Genomic DNA, 18,210 nt, shown 5'->3' on the forward strand with positions numbered 1-18,210 from the left:
TAGCTAACAGTGTCTATATGATTTTGCTATTAGTTTGTGCTAATTTTGTTAGCATTTTGATAATAGACGGTCAATTAGCTTTTCTCCTGTTTTTAGCTCCCCTTGTGTGCTATGCCGGTAATATCGTAAATCTCGGGATGAGAGAAGGACGGTATGAAAATCTGGATACTACCCATGCCTACTCTGTAGGTGGCGCGGTGTCAGAGATCGAGTAGGATGAGAGAGCGGGAAACATCACTCACACACACACACACACACACACACACTGAGGTGCATTCACACAGACACACACTCACTTTCAAACGTTGAACCATGCAATTACACAGAAAGACTGAAACATGCACAGACACCCTCACCTTCAGACACACAAACACAGGAATACTCAGACATTTACACTCAGATACAGATACACTCACTCCAAGTGTGCAAAGACTGGAGTGTTGAAGTGCATTATGCGCAATGGCTATAAGTGCAATATAGCCTATTCCATTTGTGTGGCCTTATACAGTTCAGAGCTGTGACCCATTTATGCATTGTGCCTACAGTAAGCGAGTACCTCGCTCCAATACATGTCTATGGCATAACGCATACATTGGCTTTCTCACGTCTGCGTGCAGCAGTGCGGTATAAAATGTAACTGATCACCATCAACTTTATTAACATAAAACATTCATTAAACATCTGGAAAATAAAGTAACAAAAGCAGCAAAAGGTCAACGTTACCAAATTACCCTCAACCCCCTATAACAGTCTTGTTATGCATATTAAGTGCTTACAGTATGAGATGTTTCTTTTGTTTTGTAGACCGCTGTTGTCATAATATGGTATGCGTAGGGTTGCAAAACTTTGAATCAATTCCCTGGTTTTTCCAAAATCCCTGTTTTTGGATTCCTGGATTCAGGAGCGAAAAAGCAGGAAATCCGTAATCCTCCAACCAGGATTTCTAGAAAACCAGGGAATTTATTGAAAGCTTCCGGAATTTTACAACCCTAGGTTTTGTACGGGCACTGCCTGTATGAAGATGGTATGTCTGCCAACCCCCTCACCCTTTTTCTCCATTCACCTGCCCTCTCTTAATGGGGGCACTTGAGAAATCGCTCTTGCACAGAGCTGATAGGAGGCATAGCATGGCATGCGAGACATGACCACCAGAAGCCAAATGACGCAATGCCCACATAATGTAAACCCCAACGGCTCACCACCCCTCTCGCACTGAGCGAAACCTCTCTGACGCACTTCAGCCCCACACTCCATGTCTTCAAATGGCATCTGACGTTATCTTCCGCATGTACCCGTTCACTCCCTCGACTTGCGTCAGCCCTCGGAGCTGTGTTAGCTTTGTCCCGAATCGTCGTTTGTTTTTGTTTGCGTGTGTCGGTGGTTCCCTCCATTTCGAGCCCAGCTTGCACCTGCCAGCAGGAAAAGCGCTAATGGTTGGATAACAGTTGAAATAATGGCGAGTGGATTGTGGGGGCTGTCATGTGTCATGCATAGCCTGTCACTGACTGCCGGCTGCAGCGTGGAGATCACTCAACGGAATCCGAGGGCGAGCGTGGGAGAGATCGAAGCATCGTCATTTATATTACAAAAAGGTCAAGTCATTGAGCCGAAGCTCTTTTCCACAGTTACTTACAGGAGCATTTAGGGTTAAGTGCCTTGCTCAAGGGCACATCAGATTTTTCACCTAGTCGGCTCGGGGATTGGAACCAGCGACCTCTCAGTTCCTGGCCCAATGCTCTTAAACGCTAGGCTACCTGCCGCCCTATCCTGATGAGCTAAGCAGAAAAATTCAAACAATAGCAGTGGGCCTTTTTTTCAAGTTTCTGCTGCCCTCATTCCCAACGTTCCGACCTCGACATTCCAAAACTTTCGGGGATGGATTGTTCTGTTGTGCAAAACAAAAAAATCAAGACCTTGGTTATCACACAGTCTGGCCTTGGTCTCCACACAGACAGACAACCACACGCACACACACAATTTTGATCACCCACCGCCTATCCCAGTTAGACTCAAAGTCTGACCCAGAGCGCCGCTGACTTATTTCGTGACCTCAGACCCCCCTTTCCTCTCTTTGATTTCCTTTCTTTTGCGTGCGGGCCTCTCTTAAATAAAAAGACGAGGGGGTTTCCACCATCTGGAAATGACCCTGGCGGAGAGGCGTGAACGGGAGACGTGCAGAACATCCTGGTGGTTAACAGCCTCCCGCCCCCCTCTCCCCTCCCCTCATCTCGTCTCACCCCACCTCACCGTCCTCCTCCACAGATGGAAAAGAGATCAGAAGTCCTTCCAGTTCACAAATAAGCGCATACAGAGAGAGCCCGGTAATCTGGGGAAAACAGCAGTGTAAGCAGTCTCATGACATAGTATCATACAGTCCGGTGGGGGGGGGGGGGGTTACACTCTGGCCATTGTTGACCGTCTAAGAACCTATCGGAATTCTGTTATCAGTGGAGCATAGTTATGATTATTGTAGAGCATAATTGAAGAGGACTTGCTATAGGAACTTGACAGGGATGTTGTTTGGAAAGCAGTTCCAATTCAGAGTGTTGTCAGTTTGCCTACTTTGGAATCAAATGATTTGTCGCATCAATGTCTTCTGTTTCTGTGATTAGATATGAAATATATGGTAACACTTTATTTGGATAGTCCCAAATAAATGGTTTGTACATGATTTGTAGATGTTCAATAACTGTCAACAACATTTCAACTAACTATCCACTAACCCTAGCCCTAATCTTAACCTTAGCAAGTAGTAGCTTATCAACAGATAGTTGTCCCCCGTGATAAAATGAGTCCCCGTACGTTCGTTCGTCACACGCAATTTCTCAGACTGCACTGGACTGATTTTGACGAAAACTTAGGTGAATGATGTGTTTTGCCATAGAGATCTGGCATTTACAAAATTACACATTCCGCCCTTTTAGAATTTTGTGAAAAACACTTAAACGCTACAGCACAGAATTACCTATCTGCACAAAACTTGATATGTGGCATCTATAGACAGAAGTCTCAACGCAATATTTTCCAGACAAGTACCCAAAACAACATGGCCGCTATTGACCAATAAACATTCACGTGGGCTTGGTCTTGCAAAGTAATACATATAAATCAGTCAAGGATATTCGTATTGTAACAACATTTGGTACACATGTTGCGAACACTGTTAAGACACAACATATGCAAGAACATTCATATTGACAACATGGTGGCACTATAATGGGCACATATCTCTTAATCTGCGATTAAATTTGGCACACGCGCTCAGGGATATGATAGCTAACCCATGCAATGTCTCAGACACCACTGGCCCGATTTTGATTAAACTTGGGTGAATGATGCATCTTGCGTTAGAGATCTGTAATTTATAAAATTACACTGATTGATCCAAGGGAGGTGCTGCATCTTTCGTGGGGGACGACATGTTTACTTTTGCCTTGTTTGTTGAAAGTTTGACCATCTGTACTTTCAAGTTGTATTGTCGCATGCACAAAGACAGTGAAATGCCTTTTTTGCAAGCTCTTTCCTAACAATTAATTAATCAATATCAGAGCACAGTGCCATCTCTTTTGATCTGTAGATCATCTATATGGGACTATCCAAATAAAGTCTGACAAAATATACTACTTTGCGACTACTCAATTGTAGCCTATGTCCTTGGAAGTACTATACATCTCCAATGACCAAGCAAAAGGCATGTTTGTGTGTGTCCCTCCCCTTCACTTTGGCCCTGTCCCGTGGCAATACCCGAGCACCAAAAGGATGTATCCATTTATTTAAAAAATAAATAAAGATGTATCTGTGCATAAAAAAATTACAAATCCACCCACGGTTTGTTACGTAACAACTTGTGCCTGTGACCCAGAGACCGACATAATAAAGGGGGAAAATGCTCGTTAGCCAACAGTTCTGACCTATTGTTTTCTAACGCTTGAAGTAAAGGCCTGATTGATGACACAGCAAAAACAACTTGGCTACTCCAATTAGCCTCTTTCCTTTCAAATCAGCCCAGCAAGTGTGTCAGTCGCGCCTCGGCCTCGTCTTTCACATATCAGCAATTATGAATAACAAGCTCGCCTTTTTGTTTGTGAATCTCTTTTTTGTTAGCATGCTTTGAACAGGAATAATTGAGTATATACACTTTTTATACACATGCATTTCAATAGCAGTATTATCCATTATGAATCAACAAGACTTCTTAAATGACATGACAATTTCATAATAGGAAATATGCTGTTCTATTATATGCTTTACCAGAGTGTAGCCTAATCATGGAGACAAGTATTCTGAAATGACATAGAATAGCGTGTTAAAAGGGGTCACTTTAAACAATTGGCTATGCGTTAATCATTTGTTGCGAAATGCATTGTAATGATTGTCACATTTAAAAATGTATTTGGAAAGCAACAGCCAAGCAACTGAATTGCATCTGCAATGATATCCTGAACCGGTGTAATTTATTGTTGACTTGCATGGACATCTCAGAAATAGGTGTTGAAAGTATGTCTACTGTTGGGAAGCATTTTTATCTTCTGTGATAACTTTTACGACACTGTCAAAATGGCCACCCAAAATATTTCCTCCTGACATGCCCTTCTCATGTTCTTTTTCAGGCTATGGTGGCCTGTTACCCGGGCAACGGGACTGGGTATGTACGCCACGTGGATAACCCTAACGGCGATGGGAGATGTGTAACGTGTATTTACTATCTCAATAAAGACTGGGAGGCTAAGGTATGTCAAAACAATGAACTGAAAGCAAACTTTATGTCCAATATTTAGTTTATACTAACCCAAAATTTGGCTTGTTGTAAACAAGTTGTAAACTGGTTCTCTGTTTGAGGAGACTTCACCGGGTAAAGAAGTATTTTTCATGACAAGATCTAGATGGCATGGGAAAGACTACATATTTTGGTCAAATTCTAACCAGTAAAAACAATTCTGGTTCCTTAAAAAAAAACAGTAGATCTATACAAGGCCTTTTCATCAAAGATGCCATAATGACGTCATTGCAACCAGTTCTCTCTGCCGGGAACAACACTGTGGCTTTGAATATTGACTCTGTTAATTCCATGCCAGTCACCCTTTAGAGTTCAGTGTCTGGATTTAATCCCAAAGTTCACCAACCAGCCCACTAAATGAGTTTATGCGGAGGAGAGAAGCGTTGTTCCGATAAAGGGGAAAGGGGGGGTGTCTAAACAGGTACTGACACGCTATGGATTAATCCCATACATACTGTACACTGACTCCATTGCCTGGCTACCCAAACTCCTTGCTCCAGAAACCATAATGGGTTGGGACAGAGCCAGAACACACGTTGGCAAAGCGTCGTTTTGAAAATGTATCATTGGCTTTGAAACTCTGATTGGTTAGAGATGATCCAATCACTGATGACTTTGTTTTGTGAAGCGCCCCTCATTTTGACGTCGCCGCAGACGACTTCAGCGACGGCAGTCTGACTGAAGTATGTAGCAAACAATAGAGCAGCGGAAGAATTCCGGTTGAGTCGTCAGGTAACTGAATCCGTACCGTATGTATGGCGTCCGTATTAGTCTCTGATAGACAAATCAGAGGGATACCAACACCTTGTGAATCTGAAGCTGTTCTAATATGACAACCATACATGCTACGGTGTGACAAGTGATGACAAAAGCCATTTCTGACATGGCTGACTATGGAGTCCTGTTGGGACAGAAAACATGTAATGGACACAGTCGGCATAATTTACAGCTAATGTGGGCACTCGCTGCTATTACATTTTCATCTCAATTGCACAAATAATACACACAATCCCACACACACACAGGAATTCATGCACCAAAGGGGGTGGCAGTAACTTCTAGAACAAACCCCAGGGCTACCACTAGAACATTGTGATTGCAGGTGGAAACTATGCTGGAATGGGGATGACAGGCAGGCAGGTCCTCTCACTCTCCCACTCTGACGTTGTGGGCCTTAATTCTAATACGATAGCTCCCTCCCTGCTCTTTCCCCATTACCTTTGCTGACCCTCCTCTCAGATCTGAAAGAATTCACGTGAATAGGGAGATAAGGAGTTATCAGTTTGGAGTCCACTAGTGGGGTCATATAGTAGGGCTGCAGCCTAGGTCCTTGTAAGACTCGACAGAAGAGAAGCTGTCAGTCTCACTGCCCTACAGGCCTGGTATAAGATTAGCAGCTAATTATTAAATTAGGACCACTTAAGAGATCTTACCTGGGTCATGTTCAGTAAGGAGAAAACAGAGTGAAACAAGAGGAACTACCTAAACTTTTCCAATAAAGACAGATTTTAATTTACTGTTGTGTAATTTCCCTATGGTGTGCCCTACTGAGCACGGCCCTAAACTTGCAAATGCCTCACCATCGGACATCCCGGACATTTTGTTGTAGCCCTGAACCAGCACACCTGATTCACCTAATCAAGGGCTTGAGGATTAGTTGAATCAGGTGTGCTAGCTCTGGAATATCACATATATGGAATGGTTGGAGGTCTCCGTGGAATAGTTTGAGGAATGCTGGAGAAGTTGATGCATCATCAGTGTTTCCCACTTCCACTCATCCAGTACCCCCGGACAAGCACACCTGATTCAACTTGTCAACTAATCATCAAGCCCTCAATTAGTTGAATCAGGTGCGTTTGTCTGGGGCTACAACAAAAATGTGTGCTGTTGGGGGTACTCGAGGACCAGGGGTTGGGAAATATTTAAGCAATAATGCCTGAGAACCTGGGAATTATTATCTGACAGCTCCCAATAAGGGTTGTTCTGAGACCCTAGGCGAAGCCAAGGGCCGGGATACAGCCCATGGAGGGAGTTGTCACACGATAATTCCCGGGTATGAGGGAGTCATTGCTTTTAAAAACTTTTGCCAACATATTTACACAAATATTTTTCCCCCAAAATTTTCTGAAATTGCTACCCAAGCGGGCTGGTCGTTAGTTCTTTTCTCAATAATTACATTAATTCGACATTGCTGTGCTAAACAAATCATTGGCATGTAGCTAGCTAGCAAAGATTCAATAATGATGAGAGACAAGAACCTCAATTTTTTATTTTTTATTTTTATTTAACCTTTATTTAACCAGGTAGGGTAGTTGAGAACAAGTTCTCATTTACATCTACGACCTGGCCAAGATAAAGCAAAGCAGTGCGACACAAACAACAACACAGAGTTACACATGGAATAAACAAGCATCCAGTCAATAACACAATAGAGAAAGTCTATATACAGTGTGTGCAAATGAGGTTGGATAAGGGGGTTGAGGCAATAAATAGGCCATTGTGGCGAAATTATTACAGTATGGCAAATTAAACACTGGGGTGATAGATGTGCAGAAGATGAGCGTGCAAGTAGCGGTACTGGGGTGCAAAGGAGCAAAATAAATAAAATAATGACAATATGGTGATGAGGTAGTTGGATGGGCTATTTACAGATTGGCTATGTACAGGTGCAGTGATCTGTGAGCTGCTCTGACAGCTGGTGCTTAAAGCTAGTGAGGGAGATATGAGTCTCCAGCTTCAGTGATGTGTGCCAAAATGTGAGAGAAATAATATTGCTGTGCGTGTGGACGATTTCGGGGATATTTTATTTCTGCTCATGATACATGGGACCAACACTTTACATGTTGCAATTATATTTTTGTTCAGTATATTTCAGAGCACATAATAGGATGTTAGATTACACCAAGACTTGGTCTGTGCCATCTACAGCAGTGTTAATCTTGGTCCTTGGGACCCAAAGGGGTGCACATTTTAGTTTTTGCCCTAGCACTACACAAATCCACGAATCAAAGGTTTGAGGATGAGTTGATTAGTGGAATGACTTGTGTAGTGCTACGGCAAAGCAAAAATGTCCAGCCCTTTGGGTCCCCACAACCAGGCTTAAGAAACACTGATCTACACTATGGGTTTATTAACAGATTGATTAACAGATCACGTTTCTAAAAGGAGGCCTGGGTAAGCCCAGAAGACAAATTGGGACTGCAGGATGAATTATAAAGTATGTGTGTTTGGTGCCATTTACACCGTGCAGATACTCAGGGTGTTTCCACACTTGGTCCCTTTCAGACAATTTTCGCAGAATTTTTTGTGTGCAGTGTTAACACTCCAAAGGAACTCAGACCCCTCAAAAGAGCCTCCCATATGGAAAGATGTTTTATCATAAATACATTACATTTTTATATCAATAATTGTCTTCCTTTATATCAATAATTTAATTTCTTAAATCAATAATTTATTTTTTTATATCCCAAAAACGATTTATTAATATTAAAATAGATTTTTATAAATAAAATAATATCTATATTTTTTATTATTGATATGATTTTTTTTAAATTATTGATATAATTGTAAAATATTTTTTGATATTGATAAATCATTTTTGTATATCTATAATTCTATGATAATGACCTTCATGGGGGCAGGATTACATTTGTATGCTGCTACATATCTTCCCTGCTCCCAACAGGAAGACACAGCAACATGGCCGCACGTGAGTTGCACCAAGTTAGGAGCGCTGCAGCAAAGATGCGCAGGGCGCCGTGACCCTAACCCTGTTGCTACAGTAATATAGACATTATGTAAGCCTAAGCACAGCTCTTCTGGCACTGTTGAGGAGCAGCAGTGGATAGTATTTTCGGGGAGGAAAAAAAGTTTGCAGGGGGAATCGAACTCACAAACACCGGTTTCTCCATTGAATCCTATTGGGAGTTATTGATATAAAAAAAATTTTTTTTTTAATTTCAATGAATACATGTTAAAACAGCTTTCCATAGCCCACCACGTGATCTCGAGAGGTTGCTTGAATTCCGGTTCCCTTTTTTAGGGCAATTTAAGCTCCTGAGGTTCGCTTGTCATTATTCTTGCACCACACTAGGCTACTGCAACACGGGTTTCCCCTGACATAACCCCTCACATTGGTGCCACAAAACAAAAGAGAGATGATGTGCAGGTTCGCAACAAAAAAAAGTGCTGTTTGTTTTTATATTGATTAGCTATTGTCAAGGATACACAGAAATTCAAAAATATGTGTGGACATTTTAGTTAAGGTTAGTTATTTGCAGTATGTGATCTATAGGCTAAGGGAGCTTCATAAGATGTTTATTCAGCAACATATTTGGTGAGAATCACAACAGGGTACAAAATCAATTCTAGCTCTTAAGGGAGCAGTAGCCTACATTGGGTGTACATTTTCAATTACAGCATTATTTAATCTGCAGTTATTCTTCCGCTATTTACTTTGTTACTAATAATATTTACATTGCCTTCAGAAAGTATTTTATCGCTGGCCAACACACAATACCCCATTATGTCAAAGTGGAATTGTTTTGTCAAAATTTTCGCAAATGGATAAAAAAAATTAAGCTGAAATGCGAGCCAATAAGTTTTCAACCCCAGTGTTTAACATGGTTTTTGAATGAATACCTCATCTCTATACCCCACACATACAATTATCTGTAACGTCCCTTCAGTAGAATTTCAAACACAGATTCAACCACAAAGACCAAGGTCTTCCAATGACTTGCGACGAAGGGCACCTATAGGTAGATGGGTAAAAATATCCTTTTGAGCATGGTGAAGGTATTAATTCCACTTTGGATGGTGTATCAATGAGGCCAATGGTGACTTTAAAACAGTTCAAGTTTAATGTCTGTGATAGAAGAAAACATTGTAGTTACTCCACAATACTAACCTAATTGACAGAGTGAAAAGAAGACAAACTGTACAGAATACAAATATATTTGAAAAATGCATCCTGTTTGCAACAAACTTTTTGTCCTGAATCCAAAATGTTGCACAATCCAGGTGTGGAAAGCTCTTAGAGACTTACCCAGAAAGACTTTTGTGTAGGTCATTGACACAAAATTACAATTAAATCAGTTTTAATCCCCCTTTGTAACACAACAAAATGTGGAAAATGTCAAGGGGTGTGAATACTTTCTGAAGGCACATGTTAATAGGATCTGATAAAAATGATTGTCTGAAATCTTTTAACTAAATGCAATCTAATTAGCTTCCAAAATATAAGTAGGTATGTCTCGCTGTCCGATAACTGATTGAATGGCTTGTCTTGCACTTTGTAAAAATCCTGAGTGCATTGAGTGAATGTTAGAAAAATGTCTTGGTTCCTTTCGAAACATTTCAATTTGAATGCAAAGAGGACTCGGATCACAGAATAGGTGAAGTGAACTGGCAAAATAGTTGAGTCCTCATTTTAAAGGCAGGGGCAGTGTGAATACAAAGAGAACTGAGGTAATTACCTTCTCTCTTTTTTTACCCAAGAGTTCACTTTAAAGAGGACTGTGAAAACACCCTCAAAGAGCTCGATTCGGTGTTGGTTCTTGTAGAAACCATGTTGTAGACCGATTGTTACCTCGTACATATAAAAAATAAGTTAAACGGTATTTCCACATTTTTTCAGTTAACTTTATAAGCTCATAGTGGGTAACAAAATTGGAGGCATAGCTGTGATTTACTATGAAGGAAACAGCCAAGAGGACACAAGTTGTGGTACCAAGATAGTACATGGCACTTATTTACAGATACCTACACAATGAAATGGCCAATCTCTGAATAGAGAGAGTATTTGGTTAGACAATCTATTAGCACATAAAGTCAACTAAAAGTGATTAAGGTACTGTTTAACTGATTTTCAATCATGTAAGCACGAGGTATCATTTGGCTTTTTAAGTGTATCCACATGGCACTATGGAGTGATATTAGAGCTGACAGAAATAGAATCTGAATTGAATCATTTTGAATCATTTCAAAATGATTGAGATCAGATAAAATGTCTGTTGCCACTAAAATCACTCCAAATAGCAATACCTTCCCTTTTAGTTATTTTATACTTATGATGTAGGGTTAAGACCAAGTTACTACTCTCTCATACCCACCAGTTCCTCATCATTCCCCAGCCCCCCTTAGGAGGCGAACGGTTAACTTGATCCCCCAGAGAAGCTTGGGGAAACGTGCATGTTTGAAGGTCAACAGACCCCGCTCTCATGTCTTCTTCACACACTGCACACACACACACCGGACCCCACGCGGTCACACGCAAACACACACACACACACCCCTCACACATACCTGTCACACACCGGCCCCCAAGCAAACCTCCATTCATAAGTTATGTAAATCACGCCGTGCAGATTCCTCATAGCTATGTTTAGCACCAGGTTAACCCACAGGAAAAAGCCATTCTCCTTTTAACATTTTCCCACCCTTAACATTTCTATCCTGCGTGTTTCAAGGGGTGTGTGTGTAGGGATGCGTGTGCACCTATGTGTGTTTGCATGCATTTATTTGTATGTGTTGGGATGTGTGATACATGGCCAATATACCACAGATAAGGGCTGTTATTAAGCACAACGCAACACGGAGTGCCTGGACACAGCCCATAGTCATATTTTTATTTAAATAGGCAAGTCAGTTAAGAACAAAATCTTATTTACAATGACGGGCTACAGTGGGTTAACTGTCTTGTTCGGGGGCAGAACGACAGATTTTTACCTTGTCGGCTTAGGGATTCGATCCAGCAACCTTTCGGTTACTGGGCCATCGCTCTAACCACTAGGCTACCTGTCGCCCCATATATCACAAGCCCCCGAGGTGCCTTTTTGCTATTATAAACTGATTACCAATGTAATTAGAGCAGTAAAAATAAATGTTTTGTCATACCTGTGGTATACGGGCTGATATACCACGGCTGTCAGCCAATCAGCATTCAGGGCTGTGTGTCATTGTGTTTGTTGCTTTGGTGTTGCTCATTTTCCTCTTAACTCACACTGAGCCAAATCCCAGAAAACGCTACACGTGGTAACAGCTTTATCCGTGGACCTGATTGGTCCTCTGTTTGTTTTCCATGTCATGTGTGTACACCAAACCACATTTATCTGCATAGAGTAAATAGCAACAGACACATAAACTCAGCAAAAAAAGATACGTACCTTTTTCAGGACCCTGTCTTTCAAAGATAATTTGTAAAAATCCAAATAACTTCATTGATCTTCATTGTAAAGGGTTTAAACACTTTTTCACATGCTTGTTCAATGAACCATAAACAATTAATGAACATGCACCTGTGGAACGGTTGTTAAGACACTAACAGGTTACAGACAGTAGGTCAATTACTGTCACAGTTATGAAAACTTAGAACACTAAAGAGGCCTTTCTACTGACTCTGAAAAACACCAAAAGAAAGAAGCCCAGGGTCACTGCTCATCTGCATGAACTTGCCTTAGGCATGCTGCAAGGAGGCATGAGGACTGCAGATGTGGACAGGGCAATAAATTACAATGTCCGTACTGTGAGACGCTTAAGACAGCGCTATAGGGAGACAGGACAGACAGCTGATCCTCCTCGCAGTGGCAGACCATGTGTAACAACACCTCCACAGGATCGGTACATCCGAACATCACACCTGCGGGACAGGTACAGGATGGCAACAACAACTGCCCGAGTTACACCAGGAACGCACAATCCCTCCATCAGTGGTCAGACTTTCTGCAATAGGCTGAGAGAGAGCAATTGGCTGAGAGAGGCTGGACTGAGGGCTTGTAGGCCTGTTGGAAGGCAGGTCCTCACCAGACATCACCGGCAATAACGTCGCCTATGGGCACAAACCCACCGTCGCTGGACCAGACAGGACTGGCAAAAAGTGCTCTTCACTGACGAGTCGCGGTTTTGTCTCACCAGGGGTGATGGTCGGATTCGCGTTTATCGTCGAAGGAATGAGCGTTACACCGAGGCTTGTACTCAGGAGCGGGATCGATTTGGAGGTGGAGGGTCCGTCATGGTCTGGCGTGGTGGGTCACAGCATCATCAGACTGAGCTTGTTGTCATTGCAGGCAATCTCAACGCTGTGCATTACAGGGAAGACATCCTCCTCCCTCATGTGTTACCCTTCCTGCAGGCTCATCCTGACATGACCCTCTAGCATGACAATGCCACCAGCCATACTGCTCCAGAAATGTCCGGGAGCTTGCAGGTGCCTTGGTAGAAGAGTGGGGTATCTCACAGCAAGAACTGGCAAATCTGGTGCAGTCCGTGAGGAGGAGATGCACTGCAGTACTTAATGCAGCTGGTGGCCACACCAGGTACTGACTGTAACTTTGGATTTTGATCCCCCCCTTTGTTCAGGGACACATTATTCAATTTCTGTTAGTCACCTTGTCTGTGGAACTTGTTCAGTTTATGTCTCAGTTGTTGAATCATGTTATGTTCATAAAAATATTTACACGTTAAGTTTGCTGAAAATAAACGCAGTTGACAGTGAGAGGACACTGAGTTTACTTCCTCATTCCTCCCCGCTATTTGCCGACAAGCGGTTAATTTAGCCACAACTGAAGGTGAATCTGGTACAAATGGTTTGAACCAAAATGCAACCCTGTTTCGCTCCCGAACCTCATATCACTTTTTTTTCTGCACAGTCAGGGTCACGTCATACACTACATGGATCGAAGTATGTGGACACCCCTTCAAATTAGTGGATTTCAGCTACACCCGTTGCTGACAGGTGTATAAAATCAAGCACACAGACATGCAATCTCCATCAGTGACTTTCGACCTGGCACCGTCATAGGATGCCACCCTTCCAACAAGTCAGTTTGTCAAATATCTGCCCTGCTAGAGCTGTCCCGGTCAACTGTAAGTGCTGTTATTGTGAAGTTGAAACATCTAGGAGCAACATAGGCTCAGCCGCCAGGTGGTAGGCCACACAAGCTCACAGGACGGACAGCTGAGTGCTGAAGCGTGTAGCGCGTAACAAACGCCTGCCCTCAGTTGCAACACTCACTACAGAGTTCCAAACTGCCTCTGGAAGAAATGTCAGCACAAGACCTGTTTGTCGGGAGCTTAATGAAATGGGTTTCCATGGTCGAGCAGCTGAAGATCACCATGCGCAATGCCAAGCGTCAGCTGAAGTGTTGTAAAGCTCGCCGCCATTGGACTCTGGAGCAGTGGAAACGCATTCTCTGGAGTGATGAATCACGCTTCACCATCTGGCTGTCCAACAGACGAATCTGGATTTGTCTTATGCCAGGAGAACGCTACAGTATCTGTATGCTACAGCAGACGATTCTGTGCTTCCAACTTTGTGGCAACAGTTTGGGGAATGCCCTTTGACTGGCCTGCAAATATATATATTTAAATATATTGAATTACAAAGGTTATTGTTCGATGATATTTGCAATTGCTAATGAAACTTGGTGCTTGGTTTCCCTGCGGAAGATTGTCATATTAACAATGTACCGTGCTGCAGCATGGCATTTTGAAAAAAGTAATGTTTCAATGCCCAGAACGGTAGGTGTTCTTAAAGTTGTTTTTAAAGGTTCTTATTCCTTATGATTTCTTTCTATTTGCACCTTTTGCTGTTTTATGAGGGGATATGTTCTTTGACAAATTGAAATGGGGGAATACAATTTTATTAATTTCTGAATTAATTAATTATTGGATAAGTTTGGATAATTTATTGATGTCACACATGACTTGTTTTGTCTCGCAGGAACACGGAGGAATCCTGAGGATTTTCCCAGAGGCCAAGGCACAGTTCGCCGACATCGAACCTAAGTTCGACCGCCTGCTCTTCTTCTGGTCGGACCGGCGGAACCCCCATGAGGTGCAGCCGGCATACCACACCAGGTAGGGTGTGTCTTCCATCACAATACCACACCTCCTGTTTTGTGTTGCTTATTGTAATGTCATTTAAGTAAAGCATCCGTCAGGCCATTTTGAGAACTTGGTTGAAGCGTGAATTGTGACATAGTTTTACATTAGGTTAATGCATGCCTTGATCTATGAACAGACATTATTGTAAAGTGTTACCACATTAAGCAACACCACCAACACTATCCAGCTTTAATATATTTGAAAATGCTCAATACTGTTAGAATAGTTGGACCATGACAAATGGTTGGGTAGCGTTAGTATGTATACCTATTATGTGAATAATTGTATGTTAGTTGACCTCTCTTTTTCGTTGTCTCACTTGCTGTCCAGGTATGCCATAACAGTGTGGTATTTTGATGCCGATGAACGAGCTCGGGCCAAGGAGAAATACCTAACAAGTAAGATGGAGTCCTGGGCACGTATTCATAAAACATCTCAAAGTAGGAGTGCTGATCTAGGATCAGTTTTTCCTTTTGGATCATAATAAATAAGATAAAATGATCCTAGATCAGCACTGTGAGACTAATTCTTTATGACTACAGGACCATAGTGATCATCATACGAAGTAAGAATTTATAGGAAGTCATTGGAAATAAGAATTTGGTTCTTAACTGGTTGAATAGAAATGAATAAAATAAGAATTTGTTCTTAACTGGTTGAATAAAATATAACTCCCCGCTCTCCCTCCTTCTCTATTCTGTACTATAGGTGCAGGAGAAAAGGGAGTAAAGGTAGAATTGAACAAGCCGTCGAATCTGAGCTAATATGAGAGAAGCGGTTGGTCCTGAGGCGCCACTCCCATCACCTGCTGCTGCTATGGACAGATTCGGAAAGAGGGATGGATGGAGGGAGGGAGGGAAGGAAGGAAGAAGGATGGTGGGATGAAGAGGAGAGAGACGAAAGAAACCAACTCGGACTAGTCCGCTTTCTTTACACTTCATATCCAAAGTTGACACACACACAACACACACACAGAGACCCTGAATGTGATGTCATTGCACTGCAAGGACTCATCATTATTTCCCAAGTTTCTGTTTTTGCTTGTTGCTTAGATTTTTTGCCTTTGTAGAATGTGTAGAATGCCAGTGTAAAAATTTACTTTTGGTGAGAAAAAATATGTATATGTGCTTATCTGTCAGACAGGTTGTCATGGTCTCCATCGGATGGATCTCTCACTGTTAAAAAAGAAAAAAAGGTACAGAAGACTGTGTATGATGTCCCTCGACAGGAGGTTGTGACACACTGTCCGGCTATTGCCTGATGTACACTATAAGGCCGACTCAAACCATACTGTGCTGATTTGGATACTTTCTTTTCACATGATCCTTTGCAGCACGGTTCTAGTAAATGAGGATGATGCCTAACCACGCCAGAACAGTACAGTATGGTTTGGCTTAGTAGAGTGAAAAGGCTATTAATAGCTTAAGCTGCACTGACTCGAACACGACAGAAGTTTTCACGTTTGTGCAAACGGGCTGTAGTGATTTTCACATTGCAGGCGTATGTTGATTGCGGTGCTGTTCTGTGTCCTGGCAGCCATTGCTTGGTAACTGGGTCCTGTTCATTAGGCACCAAACAGAAGGAAATGGACTGAAACTGACATGCTCGTTCTCCGTCGCAAAGCATTTTAAAACGGTTCCTTGCGTGCCCTTATGAACACGGCCCTGTGTCCGTTACAGGAGCGTCCTAACCTGCGAACAGAGATCTGTCTATTGTTGCAGGCGTAATATCACCGTTGTCTTAAAAACCAAAAACTGACACCTACCTATTAGCCTTGCAGCGACCTTGCAGCTCTGAAGTTTAGTTTTGAATAAAAAGGCTGATTTTGTAAGTGCAGTTTGAGTCTGCGGCTGTATCGTCTCGTCATTACAGCGTGTGTGGGGTGTGTGTGTGTATCTGCACGTATGCATTTGTGCGATTCTTTCTCTGACCACTGAGCCGAGATTGAAAGTGAGTGAGGGAGACTAATAATACAGTCATGACTATTCTCTCCGGCTATACACCATCGCCATCATGTGGTCACCAAACCATAAATGATTCATTCCTGTTAAGGCACATCTGACCAGTGAGTTTTTCAACAGGAGAATTGGCAGACCTAGCTGAATGCGGAATCCTAGCGGTTAAGAGCGTTGGGCAAGTATCCGAAATGTTGGTTAGAATTTTTGCCTTGCTGCCTTTGAGCAAGGCAATAACCCCCAACAACAACTGCGCCGTTGACGTCGATTAAGGCAGCCCCCCCACACCTCTCTGATTCAGATGGGTTGTGTTGAACACATTCAGTTGTGCAACTGATTAGGTTTTCTATTTCTCCATCCACCCTAAAACATACCACAGAACCTTTGCATGTGATTTTGATTAAACTGTATTTATTTGCCATTGATCTATTCATTTGTCAATAAATCAGTTGACAAGTAAATAAGACAACATTTAGAGAATAAATGGTTTCTTGAGATAAACATGTATGTATTGTTTGCATCAAGTTTAAAATATAAATTTCCGTAAATAATTACAGACTTTTCAATTGGTTTCATTATAAAGGGCAAGCACAGCTGAAATATTAGACATTTTTTCATCCATGTCTGAATATATCTCTTCATTGCAGTCTACTCAGGAACTTCCCAGACCATGTCTCACATCACACCCACAGGAAAGCCAAGGATCTTTTCTAGCCCCTACTCTTTTGGTTTTTACAAGTGTATGAAGGAATAAGATGGGTGCAATTGGGGAAACTCCCCAAATAAACAAGAAATGACAGAGCTGTTAGAGGTTGAGTGAGTAACAGAGTCCGGCTTGTTCTGCTCTAACCAGGAGTATGGTCACTACTATCAGGAGCAGGGCAGGGGCCCACCTATTGCATTCAGAAAAAACACCAAAATCATTCATGATTTTGAGTTTACATCAAGGGCAACCAAGAAGACAAAGATCAGATGAACGGTACAGGCCAGGATGAGGTTCCGCCAATGACCGTCACCCTGTCTTTGGACAAATTCCACTTGAGGTATTCAGTGCACTTGGCCCTTACAATGGACCCCAACACCCCCAGAGTTCCAATGATGGGAGGTGATGGCCAAAGCTACTACACTACTGTAATGGGGAAACAGAATAATTGCCCGTAAGGACAAAGCAAAGGTCACTAGGGAGATCATCCACCCTGCCACTCCCGGGGTGTTGACCACAAACTCCATCCAACTCCTGCTTCAGTGGGGCTTTAGGAGATATTGGAGGGGTAGACAGTTCTGTACAGCAAGGTCCCCCTGGTCAGGAGCAAGGATGAGGCCCCCCACCTGATGTAAAGCCCTCAGCTCACTCCTCTGGGCAATCAATGAGTTTCAGATGATGTTTCTGGCTATCCAGGATAAAGGGATGAGAAAGAAAGTTCCAGTTAGAATCACTATGGCCTTGGACATTTGACTCTTGATGTGGTTGGTGCACTTGACCCTGATGAGCAGCATCACCCCCAGAACCCCCGACATGATGGGGATGATGGTCAGGGCTCTGGAGGCCTGCAGGTCCTGAGGTAAGGCCAGCATGGAGTCGTAGACCTCACA

General features: G+C 42.5%; 1 protein-coding gene across 1 annotated transcript in view; it reads left to right on the forward strand.

Moving 5' to 3' along the window:
* LOC139544087 (egl nine homolog 1-like) overlaps positions 1–17,171 on the forward strand; it is a 37,556-nt gene extending 20,385 nt beyond the window's left edge. The window contains exons 2-5 of the mRNA XM_071350841.1: positions 4,611–4,730; positions 14,499–14,635; positions 14,993–15,060; positions 15,371–17,171. Coding sequence (XP_071206942.1) covers positions 4,611–4,730; positions 14,499–14,635; positions 14,993–15,060; positions 15,371–15,426 — 381 coding nt within the window. The 3' untranslated portion in view covers positions 15,427–17,171. The remainder of the gene's footprint in view (positions 1–4,610; positions 4,731–14,498; positions 14,636–14,992; positions 15,061–15,370) is intronic.
* The last annotated feature ends 1,039 nt before the right edge of the window (positions 17,172–18,210 follow it).

The sequence above is a fragment of the Salvelinus alpinus genome, chromosome 2, assembly GCF_045679555.1.
Source record: "Salvelinus alpinus chromosome 2, SLU_Salpinus.1, whole genome shotgun sequence".
Lineage (NCBI taxonomy): Eukaryota > Metazoa > Chordata > Actinopteri > Salmoniformes > Salmonidae > Salvelinus > Salvelinus alpinus.